This window comes from Pelophylax lessonae, assembly GCF_965119305.1.
Source record: "Pelophylax lessonae genome assembly, chromosome: 3".
In the NCBI taxonomy this organism is placed as follows: Eukaryota; Metazoa; Chordata; class Amphibia; order Anura; family Ranidae; genus Pelophylax; species Pelophylax lessonae.
In genome coordinates this window covers 249,134,533-249,154,819 of record NC_138770.1, presented here as the reverse complement: position 1 = coordinate 249,154,819, position 20,287 = coordinate 249,134,533, and the positions used below count along the sequence as shown (strand labels likewise).

The following is a 20,287-nucleotide window of genomic DNA, read 5'->3' as shown; positions in this document are numbered from 1 at the left end:
AAACCGTTGGGCAAATGCCTCTGCTTTCAGAAAATATATATCACAGTTTGGGGGTTTTAAACAGTTTTCAGATCAGAACTTGTGAAAAAATTGCCCCAAACAAAATAGGTAAAGTAAATGTTAAAAATGTATGGTTTACACAGTACATGTTCCAATGTTTCTTGCTTACTGCTTTTGTCCATCAACTCACCCAAATACCAACCGACCAGCTTCCATTAACCAAAAAGCATTAAATAGAGCTCCTGCTGCAAATATAACCTAAAACAGAAAAAATAAACATAAAATGGATGAAGAAAAAACACACACACGACTTTTTGCTTTAAGTTTGTTTTTTTACAAGGTCTATGTAAACAAAAAAGTAAAGCAAAAAAAAGGATCTTATTTGTTGATACGAACACAGTTTCTGATGGTTCTAGGACCTTAAAAAGGCGTCAATTGTGTGGAAATATGCTCTACCATTAACAGACCTTTAAAGATCCAATAACTAGATGAAACAATTATATTTATTGATCCTAGGGATGTTGTTGTCTATCCCCGCAATCCTGGCATCAGCTAGATATATATGTAAAGCTCTGTTGCATGCCTATTACTGCTGCATTAGGATTGTGATTTTGCAGTAGTTCAGCAAGGATGCCAAGTAGCTGAGATACACAAGGGATTCTACAACTGTATAGGATAGATCAACAGAGCAATACTGATAAGCATGTTATTATATTTTATCAAAAGTCACTGTCAGATAAACACCAATATTAGCCAAAGTAATTGGTAAAATATTTGGTTTCCTCTTTTCTAGGCTAGCTTCTCAACTTCCAGAAGGATGATATTGTCATCTGCACTGTACTTGCACGTTCCTTTCTTACACTGTTTGAAAACCACTGAAGACCATTTTGTGTACTGGGGGATATTTCATTAAGCAGGGATACAGAAACTTTTCATGTACAATAACCCAACAGAAATCAGTTTTAAGTTATTACATAAGCTTACATCAAAAGAAGAAGAAAAAAAAAAAAAAAACCAACACATGTTAAGTAGAGAGCCGTGATCCACCAACATGAAACAGATGACCAAGTAATCTTCCCTCCATTGGAAACCAATGGCAAAGTACCACATTAGAAACGAATGAGAAAAAAGTACCGCTTTTTTTTTTTTATTAGGCCAACCAGAAAGAACAAAGCAGGGGGTACTGTTGTACAGTACATGCTTAATAAGCATTTAGGGAATGACTGTATAAGTATGACACTAAAGAATGCTTACCTGTCCAGCACATACAAAGAGACTAAATATAATTGTTCCCAATCTAAAAAAGGGAGAAAAAAAAAATTGTTAATCAACTGTGCACTTTGAAGCCAAATAGGAATAGTCTATTCCATATGCTGACAGCTAAAATGTAAAATATTCAAATACATTCTTAAAACACATGCTTTAAAAGCAACTACACCTCCTAGAACAGTCTCTCAACTCCGGTCCTCAGGGCACACTAACAGGCCAGATTTTAAGTATTACCTTGGGGAGATGCAGACTAGAATACTGCAATCACTGAGCAGCAAATAATATCACCTGTGATGCATTTCAGTTTTCTTGCAAACCTGGCCTGTTAGTGTGCCCTGAGAACCGGAGTTGAGAAACACTGCCCTAGAATATAGGATGAACCAGCCACAGAGGTTAAACACTCAGCAAAGGAGGATTAGAGAGACTCTGGTTCATTTTTACAAGAAACCAAGCAAGACTAAAAAGAGGCTCTGCCAAATTAACAACAACAAATTCTGACAGGTATAAAGTACACAAACTTGCAGCAGACATCAGTGTTGCCACTCTGAATGCCAGCCCATTCTGACCAGGCACAGCTCAGAAAATTCCTAGTAATGTTAAAACCTGCCTGTCTACATCTGGTCCCACACATCTTGTGAAGCAGTCTATGACAGTAATACAGCGAAAGAAATATGAAAAATGGCAGCAAAGGGTTCCGGGGAAGGCAATTAACACTTCAAGCATGTATCCAAGCTTTGCTGACCAGAACTTCCGGAGAGATGTACTGATAGCTGTGCAGGTATATGCAGAGATCCTTAGTGGCTGGCAGTTTACACCCGTCAGCAAATAGTTTTTTAGTACAGTGCAACAGTCCCCAGTAACCAATCAGAAATCCTCTGTTGACTCCAGTAAAGGTATAGCTGACTGGTCATTTTTGGGTTAGTGTGTGCAACGGACCCCCAATACTTCGACCAAGTATTTCCGTCTTAGGCCTCCCGAATCCCACGTGATGCAGTGACTATGGCCCCCAATTCCCCCCAAACGTCAGCCTAAGCTGGATGAAGGGTAAAACAAAAGACTCTTTATTCAACAACAACTCACTTCCAATATATACAGTCTTGGGTGCTTGATTACATCATATGCAAATATATTGTATACAGAACATAATTAACATAACTGGCCATCTGGACAGAAACAATAGGTGAATGACACTGCAGGCTCAGACAGGATTAGCATTATCATAATTGACTCAACAAACAAGCCTAAAACATAGCCGAATACGCATTCCTAGAAGTTTGAACACACACCACCTCTAAACAGATGAAAGCAGAAGACATAGGCTCGCAGACTGCACGCCTCCATTTTCAACACACCTTATTATAAGTGTCAATACACATCCCCAGATTAGACAATAGCTGAGTCTTGTGTCATTAGCATCTGTTCAGTCTCTCATTGTGTGAAGTCCTTTGTTGTAATAGGCAGCTTAGGCCCAGAGTCTGTGTCTCTTGGGGTGACATGGACTTGAATTCAAAAGTAACTACTCCAAGGGTCCCCCAGCAAACAACCCCACATAGAGCCACACTCCCCTACAAGCCAGGGCCCATAGTCCGTGGGCAGGAGGCTGGCCTCAACACTCCTCCAGTAGCCCGTGGCGAACGTCCCAGCAAATGGGCGTTCGTCACAGTGTGCTTTAAAGGAGAAGTAGGGCCAAAGCTCTGCATTCCAGTGACTCAGATTCAGTTGACAGCAAGCTAAAGCCCACTGTCAGACATTACTCAGCCAGTCCAGACTTTATAATGTTGGGATACATCCAAATGTCTAATTTGCAGCTGGCTCAGCCTCTCAGCTCGTCACAAAGCCTGAGCCAGCCGTTTCCACCCCTCCAAAGCCTGGCACACCAGTGAGCACTGGAGAGGTAGAGCAGAGAGACAGTGACTGACAGTCACCAGGCTCTCTGCTCAGTGAAGATCTAAGAAGAGAACTAAACAATCAGCAGTCTTTGATCGCCTAGTTCTCAATCCTCGAGGCAGTGAGGGACCGATGCTGCAGCCACCTAGGCACTTTTTTTGATCCCAAAATCCAGGAAGGAAAAAAAAATTACAAATACCCTGAAATAAGCAAATATAATGGGCATATGCTGGTGTGCTCTGTGCATTTTTTTTTTCCATATCTGTATAGTAATTCAATGTGAAACTTCTACTCTGTGCCGAAGCTTCCTGTAATAAAGACCACTGCCGCTCTCTCCCCTTGTGCAAGGTAACTGGTCTTGTATCACCAAAAATATTTCACTGTATACATCCATCACGGTCATCTTGCTCACTGCGACTACACCAACACACACCGCCCCAATACATATTTATTCACTACCCACACTGCAGACTTCTTCACTACTTCCCATCACAAAGTCCAAAATGCACACTTCAACCAACCCCCCCCCCCCTACCGCACCACCAAACCTCTTCACTACCCCCCAAATGCACTGAAGCACACTTCTTCACTACCACAACTCACACTTCTACCACACACCCCCTTTAATGCCCCAATGCACACTTCTTCACTACCCCCCAACTGCACCGGAGCACACTTCTAAAAACTATAATTTGCAATAGCCTCAATTTTGCCTGTTCTGGAATGGGCACTCATGCTAGCATTTATAAAAAAAAAAAAAAAAACACTATTACAAACAAAAAGCTTTTTTTTCCACTTAAGTTAAAATAGTTTTATACCTTTGCTGTACCTCTTCAGTGCTCCTGGAAACACTGACTGATACAGTACAATGCTCCATGTAATTTTCTCTAAAAGTTGCCACCTACTGCCACAATTCAACACTAAGAATCCTTGTAGGAGAGAGTTCTCCCGCATACAAGTCATACAAGCATAAGGTCTGTTACCCCACTGCAAGTGCCAAGATTATTTTTCACAAAAGCTACACAACTTTCCTGGAATTTAGCAACACCTTACAACTCTCTAAGCTTTCTGTTGGGACCAAAGTTTAGAGCCTTCATTTTTGTAGTAAGGAAAACCGCTAAGAAGTTCTTTAAGAGGTATGTAGTCCTTTTTTTGCAGAATGTCTGCATACCCTTTAGGACATTAGGCTCTAAACTTATGAAAATGATCAACAGTATAGCATATCCAACAGTGATAGTATATACAAGTTGGACTAGAGTTTAATACCTATTGAGCACATTTCCTAGGAACTAGAAAATTGTGGAGGAAAAAAAAAATCCCTGCATAGCAATTGTTTCTAATGGGAGTTAAATTTGATAAAACCTACCGGATTCCAAATACCCGGTCAAGCAAAAATCCTCCAAAGAAACAAAGAACAACATTGGGCCAGGAGTAAAATGCATATAACTGCATGAAATCTGCGGTGTTCACCTTCATGTCCTGAAAGAAAAAAAAAAAAAAAAGAAAGAATTTACAGCTCAATATAACAAGAGTTTAAAGTGACACTTGATATCCTTATTTTTCACTGCTCTATGCACACTACAAATCCCATAGTCTATAGTACATAATCCACCTCTGAATTAGGGACACATCGTGTTTTTTTTTTTAACTAGAGTTTAGTGTCACTTTAAGAGGACTTATGAACTCACTGAACATTACCACAACTTTAATGTTCATTTACTTAATTTAAAGGAGTTTCGGTAGGGTTTCAAATGTCAGGACAAGCGCACTAGCTTTTTGTTTTGCAAATTGCAGGTTTTTACTTTTTTTTGCAAATCGTAGTGATTTTACAGGAAATGTGGAATGGTTTTAATTTTATTTTAACCACTTGACCAGGCCAATTCTAACATTCCTCTCCTACATGTAAAAACCTGTGTTTTTTTGCCAGAAAATTACTTAGAACCCCCAAACATTATACACTACTCAAAAAAATTAAAGTTTAAAAACAGATTTCAATGGGGAAAAATATCATGCTGGATATGCCTACAAAGGGCTAAATTAAAAGACACCCCCTTAAAAATCAAAGTGAAAAATAATGCAGCAGGCTAAAAATGATGCAGCAGGCTACTCCATTTTGCTGAATCTTGATTGCAGCAACTCAAAAGGGTACTCCATAGTTTGTATGGCCCTCACATGCTTGTATGCATGTTTGACATCGTCGGGGCATGCCCCTAATGAGACGACAGATGTCCTGGGGTACTTCCGCCCAGATCTGGACAAGGGTATCGAGATCCTGAACAGACTGAAGAAGTGCAACCTGGTGGTGTTGGATGGACCGAAACAATGTCCTAGAGGTGTTCAGTTGGATTTAGCTTAGGCGAGCGTGGGGCCATTCAATAGTAACAATTCCTTCATTCTCCAGGAACTGGCTGCATACTCTTGTCACATAAGGCCGGGCATTGTCGTACACCAGGAAGAATCCAGGACACACTGCAACGGGTCCAAGGATTTCATCCCGATTCCTAAAGGCTGTCAGGGTGCCATTGTCTAACCTGTCTGTGCATCCCTCCATTGATATGCCTCCCCAGACCATCACTGACCCACGACCAAACCAGTCGTGCTGAACGATATTACAGGCCGCACAATGTTCTCCACGGCTTCTCCAGACCCTTTCCCCTCTGTTAAATCCACTCAGGGTGGACCTGTTCTCATCTGTGAAAAGCACAGGGCAACAGTGGCAAATGCCAATCGAGCTCCACGGTGCCAGGCAATGAGCACAGGGCCCACTAGAAGACGTCGGGCCTTCATACCACCCTCATGAAGTCGGTTTTGGATTTTTTGGCTCTGAGACATTCACACAAGCGGCCTGCTGGAGGTTGTTTTATAGGGCTCTGGCAGTGTTCATCCTGTTCCTCCTTGCACAAAGGAGCAGATACCGGTCCTGCTGATGGGTTAAGGACCTTCCTTGGCCCTGTCTAGCTCTCCTAAAGTAACTGCCTGTCTCCTGGAATCTCCGCCATGCGCTTGAGACTGCTGGGAGACACAGCAAATCTTCTGGCAATAGCAGGTATTGTCGTGCAGTGTGGTATAAAATCAGATTATTTTAATTACTAAAAGGCGGTGTCTGAATTATCAATAGAATTCGCAGTGCCTCCAGCCGATTACGGTAAATAATTTAATAACGAAAAAAAAAAACCCGATCAATTTTGTTCAGACACTCAATAGTATACCACAGCAATTTCCTGAGTTCTTGGAGCTTATGCCGATTTCTTACCAATATATAAATATCTCCCAATTAAATGAATAAATATAAATTTATTAAAATACAAGTATACTTATATATTTACATACAAAACTAAATTTACTGGTGATTCATATTGCATACATAACATCAAAGATATGTTGCACAGTTACAATGTGATTAGAAATACATTTTTGAAACCAAAAACAGAATTAGATACAACCAGACAAAGTAAGATTAACTGAGATTAAAAATAGCCAAAACAAAATGCCTGACCACTCTTAAGGTAGTTTCTCACTTTCCGTGGCCGTAGGAAAGAAAGAAACTTCTCTCAAAGAGCAACGCAGTATTATACCCAAAATACGTCCTAAATTCAATAAATCTGCTAAATTAGCATTAACCTTTTTCAATTCATAAAATGGATTAAGTGGGGGAAAAAAAAAATTAACATAAATTTGCTCTACCCAATGGAAATTATCAGATAAAAGTTCATACATACAATACAGTTCCTACTATCTTGGAAGCAAAGGTGTTAAGGAAAAATTATTAAGTCTATATCTCACCATTCCTTCCAAGGGAAAAGAAAATGTTCAAGGTATGGTGGTTCATCTTAACAGCAAGAGATCAGCAAGGTGGGCAGTGGTCACTGGCAGCGGTCTTTTCCTGTGTCATCCCTTAGGTGTGTTTTTTTTTTTTTCAGTGTCTTCTCTTTTTCCAGGTTTCCTCTTTTATATGATCAGGAACTATTGATTGCATTGACCACTCCCCAACCAATATTGGCTGTCTCCTCAGTGGTGGTTTCAGAAGTGGGCAGTATATGCACGCACACACACACACACACACACACACTTAAGCCCCGTACACACGCAGATTGTTGGCCGACCGATCGGCCGTCTTTTGTCCAGTGTTTGTTGGTTGCAATGTGCTCTAGACTTAAGCCCCGTACACACACGCAGATCGTCGTCATAGAAATGTTCGTCTTTTCTCCCCGGGATGTCGGTGTCTGTTGAAAAGTGCAAAGACAGCACAAGGACAGCACAAGAATTTTGTCTGCAGACTTCAGCTGACTGCAGAAGTGATGTCATGTAATGGTTAACTTTCCCTGTGTTTTTTATTTTCTGAGCATGCCCAGTCTTGCAAATCTGCGGTCTGTCGGCCGAATTCTGTACTGACAGGCGAACAATCGTCCGTTCTGGTGTCCGCAGACAAAAATTTTCATGTTTGCAAGACAGACTTTTGTCCACGGATTGTGCGCAGACAGCTGTCGGAGGCACCATACTAACACGCGTACAATCGGCAGATCTTTCGTCCGCCGACGTTTGTATGCCGACGATCGGTACGTGTGTACGGGCCTTTACACTGGACTTTTGTTGGCCAACAAAAACCAACTTCAGAAGTGATGTCATGTGATGGTTGACTTTCCGTGTGTTTTTTCTTCTCTGAGCATGCCCAGTCTTGCTCATCTGATTTTTGTCTGCCGAAATCTGTACTGACTGAGGAACAAATCGGCCTGTTGTTGGCCAACAAAAATTTTATAGCCTGCACACCAGATTTTTTTACGGCCGAAAATTCGCAGTTGGTTGTCGGAAGCATCATACTAACAAGCCTACAATCAGCCGATCGGACGTTGGCCGACAATTTACGGCCAACAATCTGTGCGTGTATACGGGGCTTTAGACTACTGCAAAATACGCTTCTCTGACTGAATCCAACAGGGTTAACACATGTATAACAATCTACCTTTGCAATTTAAATATATAACTGAACAAATGTAATAAATATTCAAGGTTGAAAAATTTAGATCCCAGTAAACCTATAAAAAATACCTACTGCAATTTGGCATTACATGATCAACTATAATGAACAACCGAGGAAAGTAGTTTCTTTTTTATGGCTTATTATAGCATTCGAAAGGACAGTAAATGCTCACATCTGATTAAATGGGAAGTAGATCTAAAACAAGAATTTTCCTGAGTCAATGGCAGAAGGCTATACAGATTACAAGTAAAGATTTCTCTTGCATTGAGCACTGGGACAACACACAAGATTTTAAATATACCCTTCCACTTCACCAATATGCTGGAGATGTAACCCCATATGCTGGAGATGTAACTAATAGGCAACCTGCTCCATACATTAAAAAAGACAGTTTATTGCTTTGTTCCTTTGTTAATGAAGTTTCCTCTTTCACTTTGAGTTTCAAGTCCTTATCACATCTCTGTATTTACAGACCTTGAAGATGGGAACGTTTTTGTATTGTCAATTGTGACTGAATAGTTACCCAAGCTTGTAGCCTAGTTTGCACTATTAAGAGTTTGTCAACATTATTGTGTGTGGGGCCCATCTCTCAAGGCTTCTCTTCCTGCACTAAATTTAATCGTGTCAGACAAAGGTCAAATTATATATGGCAAATTTATGTTTCATTAACTTTATAATTTTATATAGATATAACCTGACAATATTGATGTGCCATCCTGGAGGAGTTGGACTGCCTGTGCAACCTCTATAGGGTCCAGGTATCGCCTCATGCTACCAGTAGTGAAACTGACTGTAGCCAAAATGCTAAACTACTAAATAGTCAAAAAATGAGTAGGGAAAGAAGTTTCAGTGGCCTCCACCTGTAAAACCAATCCTGTTTTGGGAGTTGTTTAATTGTTGCCCATCTAGAGCACCTGTTAATTTCATTAACACCAAAGCATCTGAAACTGATTAACAACAACATTTTTTAGCAGAGACCATAGGGAATAAAATGCCAGGCCGTTGAAATTTTTTATGTCACACACTTTCATGAATAAAAAAATAAATAAAACACTAAAAGTTAACCCAATTTTTTGTACAATGTGAAAGATAAAATGTTACGCTGAGTAAATAGATACCAAACATGTTACGCTTTAAATTTGCGCAAGCTTGTGAAATGGCGACTAACTACGACACTTATAAAGAGGTAAACCTATGCGCTGCCAATAGAAATAAGGGAAGCGGAAATAAGGAGGAGGAGGCTAAATGATAAAATGGGGCACCCGGACTCTGCGGCCAATTCCATAGTGTCACCACATACAAAGTCAGTCAAAGGTAAAAAAGGAAGAATCAGCGCAAGATGTCCCTACTAGGTGAACCATACAGTGCCTTGCGAAAGTATTCAGCCCCCTTGAACTTTTCGACCTTTTGCCACATTTCAGGCTTCAAAACAAAGATACAAAACTAATTTTTTGTGAAGAACCAACAGCAAGTGGGACACAATCATGAAGTGGAACGAAATTTATTGGATATTTCAAACTTTGTTAAATAGAAAAACTGAAAAATTGGGCGTACAAAATTATTCAGCCCCTTTACTTTCAGTGCAGCAAACTCTCTCCAGAAGTTCAGTGAGGATCTCCGAATGATCCAATGTTGACCTAAATGACTAATGATGATAAATAGAATCCACCTGTGTGTAATCAAGTCTCCGTATAAATGCACCTGCACTGTGATGGTCTCAGAGGTCCGTTTAAAGCGCAGAGAGCATCATGAAGAACAAGGAACACACCAGGCAGGTCCGAGATATTGTTGGAGAAGTTTAAAGCCGGATTTGGATACAAAAAGATTTCCCAAGCTTTAAACATCCCAAGGAGCACTGTGCAAGCGATAATATTGAAATGGGAGTATCAGACCACTGCAAATCTACAAAGACCTGGCTTTCCCTCTAAACTTTCAGCTCAAACAAGGAGAAGACGGATCAGAGATGCAGCCAAGAGGCCCATGATCACTCTGGATGAAATGCAGAGATCTACAGCTGAGGTGGGAGACTCTCTCCATAGGACAACAATCAGTCGTATACTGCACAAGTCTGGCCTTTATGGAAGAATGGCAAGAAGAAAGCCATTTCTTAAAGATATCCATAAAGTGTTGTTTAAAGTTTGCCACAAGCCACCTGGGAGACACACCAAACATGTGGAAGAAGGTGCTCTGGTCAGATGAAATCAAAATCGAACTTTTTTGGCAACAATGCAAAATGTTATGTTTGGCGTAAAAGCAACAACTCATCACCCTGAACACACCATCCCCACTGTCATATATGGTGGTGGCAGCATCATGGTGTGGGCCTGCTTTTCTTCAGCAGGGACAGGGAAGATGGTTAAAATTGATGGGAAGATGGATGGAGCCAAATACAGGACCATTCTGGAAGAAAACCTGATGGAGTCTGCAAAAGACCTGAGACTGGGACAGAGATTTGTCTTCCAACAAGACAATGATCCAAAACAAAGCAAAATCTACAATGGAATGGTTCACAAATAAACATATCCAGGTGTTAGAATGGCCAAGTCAAAGTCCAGACCTGAATCCAAATCGAGAATCTGTGGAAAGAACTGAAAACTGCTGTTCACAAATGCTCTCCATCCAACCTCACTGAGCTCGAGCTGTTTTGAAAGGAGGAATGGGCAAAAATTTCAGTCTCTCGATGTGCAAAACTGATAGAGACATACCCCAAGCGACTTACAGCTGTAATCGCAGCAAAAGGTGGCGCTATAAAGTATTAACTTAAGGGGGCTGAATAAATTTTGCACGCCCAATTTTTCAGTTTTTTGTTAAAAAAGTTTGAAATATCCAATAAATTTCGTTCCACTTCATGGATTGTGTCCCACTTGTTGATTCTTCCAAAAAAAAAAAAAAAAAAAAAAAAATTACAGTTTTATATCTTTACGTTTGAAGCCTGAAATGTGGCAAAAAGGTCGAAAAGTTCAAGGGGGCTGAAAACTTTCGCAAGGCACTGTAAATACATGAATAAAACTGATGAAATATGTAAAATTCTTCTTAAATCTTCTAAAATAATACAAATATGTGGGTGAAGTGCAACCGTGATCAATAAGGTGCTTATTGTGTTGAATAAATATCAATAATAAAATTCTTATTGCGGTGATATAAAAGGTGCTCCTATGTTAAATAAATATGACTCTAAAAGTGAAAGCTCTTATACAGATCATAAATGAAGTGATGAATAAAAAAGCAAAGTAAAAAAGTGATGATGCCCTATGAAGAGTGAACCACTACAACCAATAGGTTGCACAATGGGTATATAACATTGAAATAAAAAATGAGCCAGTGAAAAAACAAACAAATGACAGTTGATCTTCAAATGTCCAGTGAATAAAAAACGTAATAAATAAAATTCTCCAATCAGGAAGTCCCACAAAAGCAAAAAGCAGGTGGGTGCAAATAGTGCACACTGCACAGAAAAGTGCACACTGCACAGAAACAAATTTATCCAAAAAAAGTGACAAAGATAATATCTTCTAATAAAAGTTCATAAAGGTGCAGTGACACAGGACACTTCCGGTGACAACCCAGTGCGGACTTGTGAGCTAGGAAATCCACAATTAAGTGTAATGGCCGCTCACCTCCATTAACACTCAAATTAGCGTTTCAGGTATACAAGGTCAACCTGCAGACCCTCTAGATCAGTTTCCAATTGATCGTGCTCCTCAAATATGGATACACTGGATGGATAGGATGGTTTGTTCTCCAATAACCTCCGGTGTGTAGAAATGGCTGTATAATTCCTGGGATACTTCTTAGTACCTTTCCATTCGATTGCTTTTGGGTTGATATGAAACTGTTGATCTTCTGGAGCCCAGGGTGTAAAGTTTCCTACTTCCTTATAATTTACAATATAGTCATCTCCAATTATCCAATTTACTATTCTGTAGTGATAAACACATTCTCCGTATTCATTAAAGAATGGCTTTGGATCGTTTGAGTCAAAACGGAATTTTTGTAAAATCTTACCGTAAAATTCCTTTCTCTAAGTCCTCCGACAGTCGCCGCCCCTTCATAATCTTCACCAATGGGTATTGACCTTTGCTCCGTAGGAGTAGCTAAGCAACAAGATTTGTTAATACAAAAGCTTTTATCATAATCACACCCCTAGGGGGCGGTCCCCTCAGTCAATACCTCCCTGCTTCCAGCATCCTCAACTCAGTTTGGTAGCATAGCAGTAGAGTACATAAACAAAACCCCAAAAGAGGGGCGGGGCGGCGACTGTCGGAGGACTCAGAGAAAGGAATTTTACAGTAAGATTTTACAAAAATTCAGTTTTCTCTTACGTCCTCCGACAGTCGCCGCCCCTTCATAATCTTCACCAATGGGACGTCCCAGAGCAGTGTAGACATGAGGGGTGGGAAACGCAGCCGCGCACAAAGCAACGCAGTACCCACATCAGAGACAGGAACCTTACCAAAGTAAGAGAACCAACAGGGCAACAGGAAAACGTGCTCAACAGGAGCAACAACCCAGGAAAGAACAAGTAACCCAGGGGTAAAACACCCCAACAGCCAAGGGCCCAAAAACAAGGGTCCCTAAGGCACCGCCGCACTAAGAACCTTGCGGCCAAAGGAAGCATCAGCCGATGCCTGAACATCCACTTTGTAAAATTTTGAGAAAGTGTGAACGGACGACCAGGTCGCCGCCTTACACACCTGGGCCACAGAAGCCCGATGATGACAGGCCCAAGACGTACTCAGAGATCTGGTAGAGTGCGCCTTCACAGGGAAAGGAGGAACCTTCCCCCTCAAAGCATATGCCTGCTCAATGGTCTGTCTGATCCATTTGGCGATGGTCGCAGCAGACGCCGCCATGCCCTTCCGAGGTCCCTCAGGAAGGACGAATAGGGAATCCGACTTGCGAAAGGATTTAGTCGACGAAAGGTAAACCCTGATCGCCCGAACAACATCCAAGGAATGCAGTGCAACTTCCTTTGGATGCTTAGGCTTCGCGCAAAGCGAAGGCAAGACAATGTCCTCATTAAGGTGAAACTCCGAGATCCTTTTCGGGAAGAAAGGAAGGGTTAGGTCGAAGGACCACCTTATCCAAGTGAATCACCAAGTAAGGAGAGCTGCAGGACAAAGCCGCCAGCTCCGACACCCTGCGAGCCGAAGTGATCGCCACCAAAAAGGCAACCTTCTTGGACAACAGAGACAACGAGATCTCCCTGATCTTTTCAAAAGGAGCCTGTTGCAACACGGACAGAACAAGGTTCAAGTCCCATGGAGGTAAAGGTTCCCTCCTAGGAGGAACCAAATGTCGCACCCCCTGAACAAAGGTGCGAATCAACGAATTGGACGCCACCGGGCGTTGGAAAAGAATGGCCAGCGCAGAAATCTGACCCTTAATCGTGGTCAGCGCCAAAACGCTGGTCCACACCAGTTTGGAGGAAAGCCAACACTCTCGATACCGAGTATGAGCGAGGGGAATACCCCCTGGACTCACACCAGGCAAAGTACGCTTTCCAGGTACGGTAGTAAATTTTTCCTGAAGAGGCTTTTCTAGCCTTAATCAAGGTGGGAGACCCCTATCCTTCAGGACCTGGCTTTCAACAGCCAGGCCGTCAAAGCCAGCGACTGTAAAGCAGGATGGAATATCGGCCCTTGAGACAGAAGGTCGTCTCGAAGCGGCAGACGCCACGGAGCGTCGACTGCCAGATTGACGAGGTCCGCGTACCAAGACCGGCGAGGCCAGTCCGGTGCCACCAGAATCACCGTATGCGGTTCCGAAGCCAGTCTGCGAAGGAACCTGGACAACAGTTGAATCGGGGGAAAGGTATACATCAGACGATACTGACGCCAGGGCGCCACCAACGCGTCCGAGGCGTCCGCCCGCGGATCGCGCGTCCTTGCCACGAACCTTTCCACCTAGTTGTTTAGACGAGACGCGAACAGGTCCACATCTGGAAGACCCCACTTCGCGCACAACATCTGGAAGAAATCCGGGTGAAGGGACCATTCTCCCTGGTCCAGGGTCTGGCGACTCAGATAGTCCGCCTGCCAGTTCTCCACCCCCGGAATGTGTACTGCCGATATCGCCGAGACGTGCGTCTCGGCCCATGACAGAATGTCGGCCACTTCCCAAGCCGCTCGGGCACTCCTGGTGCCCCCTTGATGGTTGATGTAGGCCACCGCCGTGGCATTGTCCGTCTGAACCCGAACTGGACGGCCCTGAAGCCGTTCCGACCATTGCAGAAGGCAAAGCTTTATCGCCCTCAATTCCAGAATGTTGATCGGAAGAGACGACTCCTCCTCCGACCAAGTTCCCTGGGCGGACAGAACACCACCCCAGCCCGACAAGCTGGCATCCGTGGTAATCACCGTCCACAAAAATGGACGAAAAGACTTGCCCCCCCCCGACACCGCTGGGGACTGGAGCCACCACAGAAGACCCCTTCTGGTGCGATGGCTCAATGAAATCCGTAGATCCAGAGATTGCGGTCGCCCTTCCCACTCGGCCAGAATCTCCGCTTGAAGACCCCGCGTGTGAAACTGGGCAAAGGGAATCGCCTCGAAAGCCGATACCATCAAACCCAGACATCTCATGCATGTCCGGAGAGACGAGTATTGAGTGTCCCTGAGGGACCTGACCTCGTCCTGAGCTTGTCTTCCGGCAGGAAGACCTTCGCCTGAACAGAATCCAGAATCATCCCCAGGTAGGGAAGACGAACCGACGGACACAGCGTCGATTTCGGAATGTTTATCGTCCAACCAAACTCCTGCAGAGTCTGCACCATGGCGGACAGGTCGGTTACCAGATCCTGACTGGCAGGGGACCGAAGTAGGATATCGTCCAGATACCCCAAGACAGAGATGCCCTGAGCTCGCAATTGAGCCAGGACCGGCGCTAGCACCTTGGTGAATACCCGCGGAGCTGAAGCGAGACCGAAAGGTAACGCCACGAATTGGTAATGATCCTCCCCAACGGCGAATCGAAGGTACTTCTGGTGACCCTCGAAAATGGGGATGTGTAGGTACGCATCCTTCAATGGAGGCCATAAATTCCCCCGGAACCAGGGCAGCCACCACCGAGCGCAGGGATTCCATGCGGAACTTGCGAACCCGCACAAAGCGGTTCAGAGCTTTTAAGTCCAGAATCGGACGCACCTTGCCCTCCTTTCTGGGCACAGTGAACAGATTGGAGTAAAAACCGAAACCTGTCCCGATGAGGCACCGGAACCACCACTCCTTGGGCCCGCAGGTCCCGCACCGCCAGGTGCAGATCCTGCAAGCGCTCCGGAGATAGCTGAAGATTTGAGGGAAAAAATCTGCCCGCTGGCCGAGAGAGAAACTCGATCTTGTAACCAGAGCGAACGATTTCCTGAACCCATCTGTCCCGAATGCGGGCCACCCAGGGCTGCAGAAAACCGCACAAACGTCCCCCCACCCCAGAATCGGGTGAGGGCGCCCCTTCAGGCTGAGTTGGTGTGGGAAGTGGAACCGGACTGGCTGGACTTCTGCTTACCCGCCCACGGCTTCTTCTGGGAGCCTTGGCCTTTGAAAGGCTTGCCTTTGGATTGCGACCGAAAGGCACGAAAAGAACCCTGAGCGGGCCTAAACGAGAATTCCTTTTACCGCGAAAAGACTTATTCTTGTGAGAGTGGGGCAAGAGAGTGCTCTTACCCCCTGAAACACCTTTTATCAGTGAATCCAACGGCTCACCAAAAAGGCGAGACCCCTCGTAAGGAAAATTAGCCAGCGTCTTGCGAGAAGTTTGGTCAACCGACCAACTCTTCAGCCATATCAGACGACGGTTCAACACCGCTACACTGGATAGGCGCGCCGCCAAGGGGACCAAATCCAAGTCCGCATCACACAAATACATGACACCCTGATGAATTTTATCCACCATAGCCAACGTGGTCGGCGGAGCTGAATCAGTCACCAGGGTGCGCCTGAGCACCTGTGTCCAAACTGCAATAGCTTGGGCTGCCATAATGGAAGCAAAAATAGGCTTCAGCATAGAACCAGCAACCGTATAAGCATGACGGGCAAGGGACTCCAATCTCCTGTCCGTAGGGTCCCGGAACACCGGGGTATCCTCAGCAGGAATCGCAGTAGACTTATTCAAAACGGCCACCGCGTGATCCACCTGAGGCGGTACACACCAACGCTCTTCGGTGGAGGGTGAAAATGGATAACGCAGTTTGAACTTATTTGACACAGAAAAGGGATTCTTTAAAAATTGCGCCATTGCTCATCAACATCGTGTTGAAATTCCGCAGGGCAGGGAAAAACCTGCGCTGATTTGCGTTTCCTTTGCGTCCCATAAGAGGACATCAGAGCAGGAGGACTTGGTTCATCCTGCAGACGCAGCGTTTCTTTAATAGAAGTAACTCATCCATGAGTGCAAGCTCTTCAGGCGAGCCAGGGGGAGAAGTATCAACCCCCTCCACCTCAGCCTCCCCCTCAGACCCCATAAGGTCCAGAGAGGAGCGAGACCCTGAGAAGGGCACGCCAGCCACAGCAGCCCCATCGCCCTCTGAATCAGAGGAAATGGATAATCTGGCCCTTTTTGCGAATCGATCAGCCATCAGCATCTGCACCTGAGAAGCCAAGTTCGCTACAACAGCAGCCAGATCAGCCCCCTCGGGGGGTGCAGCAGCCCCTTGGCCCCCCACCAGGGCGGGAGGAAACTTGCAATCCTGAGAATCCATGCCCCAGTAATAAACTGAAATAAAGGAACTGCCCCTTTAACACCGCGGCGAGCGCAGCCCACCGCACACTACTGAATGTACCGACCCCGCAGGGAAAATGAGCACTGAGCAAGGAAATGCAGGATAAGGAAGGTAAAAACCTGGAGAGACCACACAGGCTGCTGCCACCGATCGCTGTTCCAGTGAAAAAGGAAGTGATGCAATGACTGACCGACCTATATAGCCTATGAAGGCTCCACAAACATGGCCGCTCGGCTGAGGGATTCAGGCCACAAGAAAATGGCGCCGACATGTGCTTGCTCGATCGTTCGTCGGCAAAATGGCGGCGGTTTGGCGCCAAAACACAGCGCTGTGCTAGACAGGGCCGGTCACCACACATTAACCGAAAAAAATGGCGGGCCGCATCAGCGGCCGCCACACAGCATGTCTGAGCCCAGTCTGCCCCATACATTACACACAGCAGAGCGGGAGAGCCCCCCCCCCGCAGCCCACAGAAAGGCAGCTACACAGGGATCTTAGGGAGCCCACACTTAGACATGTGGGTCACACAGTCACAGACCGACACCCGTACAGACAGGTCCCCCCATAGAAAGTTACTTACCCACCGGATGGCGTGGGGAGCCGTCACCAGCGAACAAACCGCTATACAGATGACAGGGAGTGTCGCAGCCAAGACGCAGCAGACTGCGGTGCGAAACCGCAAAAATGGCGTCCAGTGAGGTAGCCACCTCACAGGCAGCATCCCTGCAGCGAACAGGGATGGGTCGTTCAATATGCCAGGGAAACCTGAGCTGAACGCTCGATGGCAGGCTGGAGAACCTTCTGGCTCTCAGCCCTGGGATCCAGGGCGGCCAGTCCGAGACCCAGCTCCGCATAATCATCTTCATCCGAAGAAAACTAAACTAAGGCTGATAAAATAACAGCTAAGTAAAAGAAAGAGAAAAATACTTAAAATAAAATCAAAAAAAGGATAGAAGGCTGAGACTGAAAGCCCCAGCACAGGAACAGCCAGCTACTCCTAAGCTAGGCAAATTCAAACTGAGTTGAGGATGCAGGAAGCAGGGAGGTATTGACTGAGGGGACCGCCCCCTAGGGGTGTGATTATGCTAAAAGCTTTTGTATTAACAAATCTTGTTGCCTAGCTACTAATACGGAGCAAAGGTCAATACCCATTGGTGAAGATTATGAAGGGGCGGCGACTGTCGGAGGACGTAAGAGAAATTAATATTTAACTTCCTTTAGCCGGTAGTATAGCTCAGTTTTCACATGGCTATTTAAAAAAAAAAAAAAAAAAAAAAAAAAAACCAGGGCTCGACAAACCCCAGGCACCAGGTCGCTTTGGTGACTAGAAATAGCGGTCTGGCACCTGGGTTACACTGCGGGAGACTCCCGCACCTCGCAGGAGCTTTGGGATGTCTGGGGACAGAACAGTGTGTCAGCTGTGACAGAACGGAGCCAATGCTTCCTGTATAGTTCCGTCCTGTCACAGGCGGAGTGATATCAAATATCAGTTCTGCATGCTTCCGACTCTCCGTTGTCTGTCATGTGTCTCAGGAGCCAGCATTACCAGCCTGCAGTACCCGCCAGCAGTAAGTCACATGTGCTAGGGGGTGCAACTAGCACCCAGCCCATAACTAAATATCACAGCATGTGCTTATTTCTGACTCCTACCATCATGACCACTTCAAATCACTGAAGTGGTCATGGTGGTTGGAGTGTTCCTTTATTATCTCTCAGAAGTAGTAAACAAGTACAAACAGGTCGAATTCAGGGCAACATCAGCCGATTCATTAAAACTGTCTGCCATTGGGTCCGTGTGTATGGCAGCCAGTCTGACAGAAGCCAGCCATTCGGCATGCATGAAAAAAAAAAAACTGGCTCCTAACTTTTTTAGCTGGCTCCTAGATTACAAGCAAATTTGTCAAGTCCTGCTTTAAACATTTTTACAGGTTACCAGTTAAGCCTCCGTTCACATTAGGTCGCTCCGATTTAGGGGGCGACCTGTGAAGTCGCGCGCAGCGCGACTTGCACGGACTTCACATAATGGAAGTCAATGCAAGTCGCCTCCAGGTCGCCCCGAAGAATTACAGGACCCTTTTTCTAAGTCGGAGCGACTTGTGTCGCTCCTATACTACACAATGGGAGCGTGAGGACCGCGACTTGTCAGGCTGACAAGTCGCGGTCCAAGTTGTACCAGTGTGAATGCGGTCTTAGAGTTACAGAGGAGGCCTTTGGCTAGAATTATTGCTCTTGCTCGAACGTTCACTGTGACGGTACGCACTGTCACTGAGATTGGAAAAAAATGATGTGACAGATAAAATTGATGGTTTGGACTGCTTCAGTTGGTCAGACTTGTAACAGATGCATGTCATCAGCTCAAACACCTGTCTCCCACGCATTGTAAATTATGCTGATTTGCTCGCCTATTGTTTACAGTGGGTTCTCAGTATTTACACTATGATATGTGTATTGTATCTTGTTTTAGCTTTGGTGCCAGCAGTCTGGTCTTCCAGGCTGGCTTAAGTGTACCAAGTTACTTATGTTTATTGGGATTAGCCATGAGTCAGCTGTACCTCGTTATCTCACCATTGTTTGAGGTTTTGGGTAAATAATCATGTAGTGACTGACCCATTTCTCAGGTGAATAAAAGTCTGTTTCTTGTTCAATAAAAGAGTTAGTTGTTTCCAGTATACAAACTAAGTGTCAGGCTAGCTTTGTTTTATGGCGGCTGGGATTTGATATCCATGTTCATGACTGGGAGGAAAGACCACAAGTACAGTGTGGGTCATCGGATTCCGTTTCATTCACGGTGATACCTATGGTGTGGTTTGAACGCTTTTACATATGTGGGCGCAACATACGTATGCGTTTGCTTCTGCATGCAAGCACGAGGGGATTGGGGTGCTTATAAAAATTATTTTTAGTTTTTTTTTTTTTTTTTTTAAACACTTTCCCTTAAAATGTATTTTTTTTTTTATCATCACTTTCATTCCTATTACGTGGAATGTAAACATTCCTTGTAATATGAATAGGGCACGACAGGTCCTCTATGAAGAGATCTGGGGTCTAGAAGTCTTTGGTAAAAAGCCCAATCAAAAAAATTTTTGATCTTCGCTTCCAAGCAAAAAAAAAAAAAAAAAATGCTGCGTGTACATCATAATGTTGCTTCCGGCCTCCGACGGTCAGAGATGGCCGGGGACCATCTGGTCCTCAGTCAGCTCTATGGTAAACCGCGAGGGGGGGGGGGGCATCCCCTCCCGCCGCTATGAAAGCTTTTACAGGAAACCGCAGAAAAAAAAAAGATATCCGATTCAGACATAACCACGTAAAGTGGTTAAAGCTCACCTCAAAACAACATTTTCTATTCCCACATCTAAAGCTAGGTTCACACAGTAAGAAAAAAAAAAAAACCCTGAGAGGTTGTTGTACACATTCAATGTTGTTGCAACGATCTTCTC

At 44.6% G+C, this 20,287-nt stretch overlaps 1 protein-coding gene across 2 annotated transcripts in view; it reads right to left on the bottom strand.

Annotated features, from left to right (window-relative positions):
* MFSD1 (major facilitator superfamily domain containing 1) overlaps nucleotides 1–20,287 on the bottom strand; it is a 115,137-nt gene that overhangs the window by 81,730 nt on the left and 13,120 nt on the right. For both annotated transcript variants that reach the window (XM_082249882.1, XM_082249883.1), the window contains exons 3-5: nucleotides 4,523–4,635; nucleotides 1,255–1,297; nucleotides 191–258 (exon numbers count right to left, since the gene is read on the bottom strand). In XM_082249882.1, coding sequence (XP_082106008.1) covers nucleotides 191–258; nucleotides 1,255–1,297; nucleotides 4,523–4,635 — 224 coding nt within the window. The remainder of the gene's footprint in view (nucleotides 1–190; nucleotides 259–1,254; nucleotides 1,298–4,522; nucleotides 4,636–20,287) is intronic.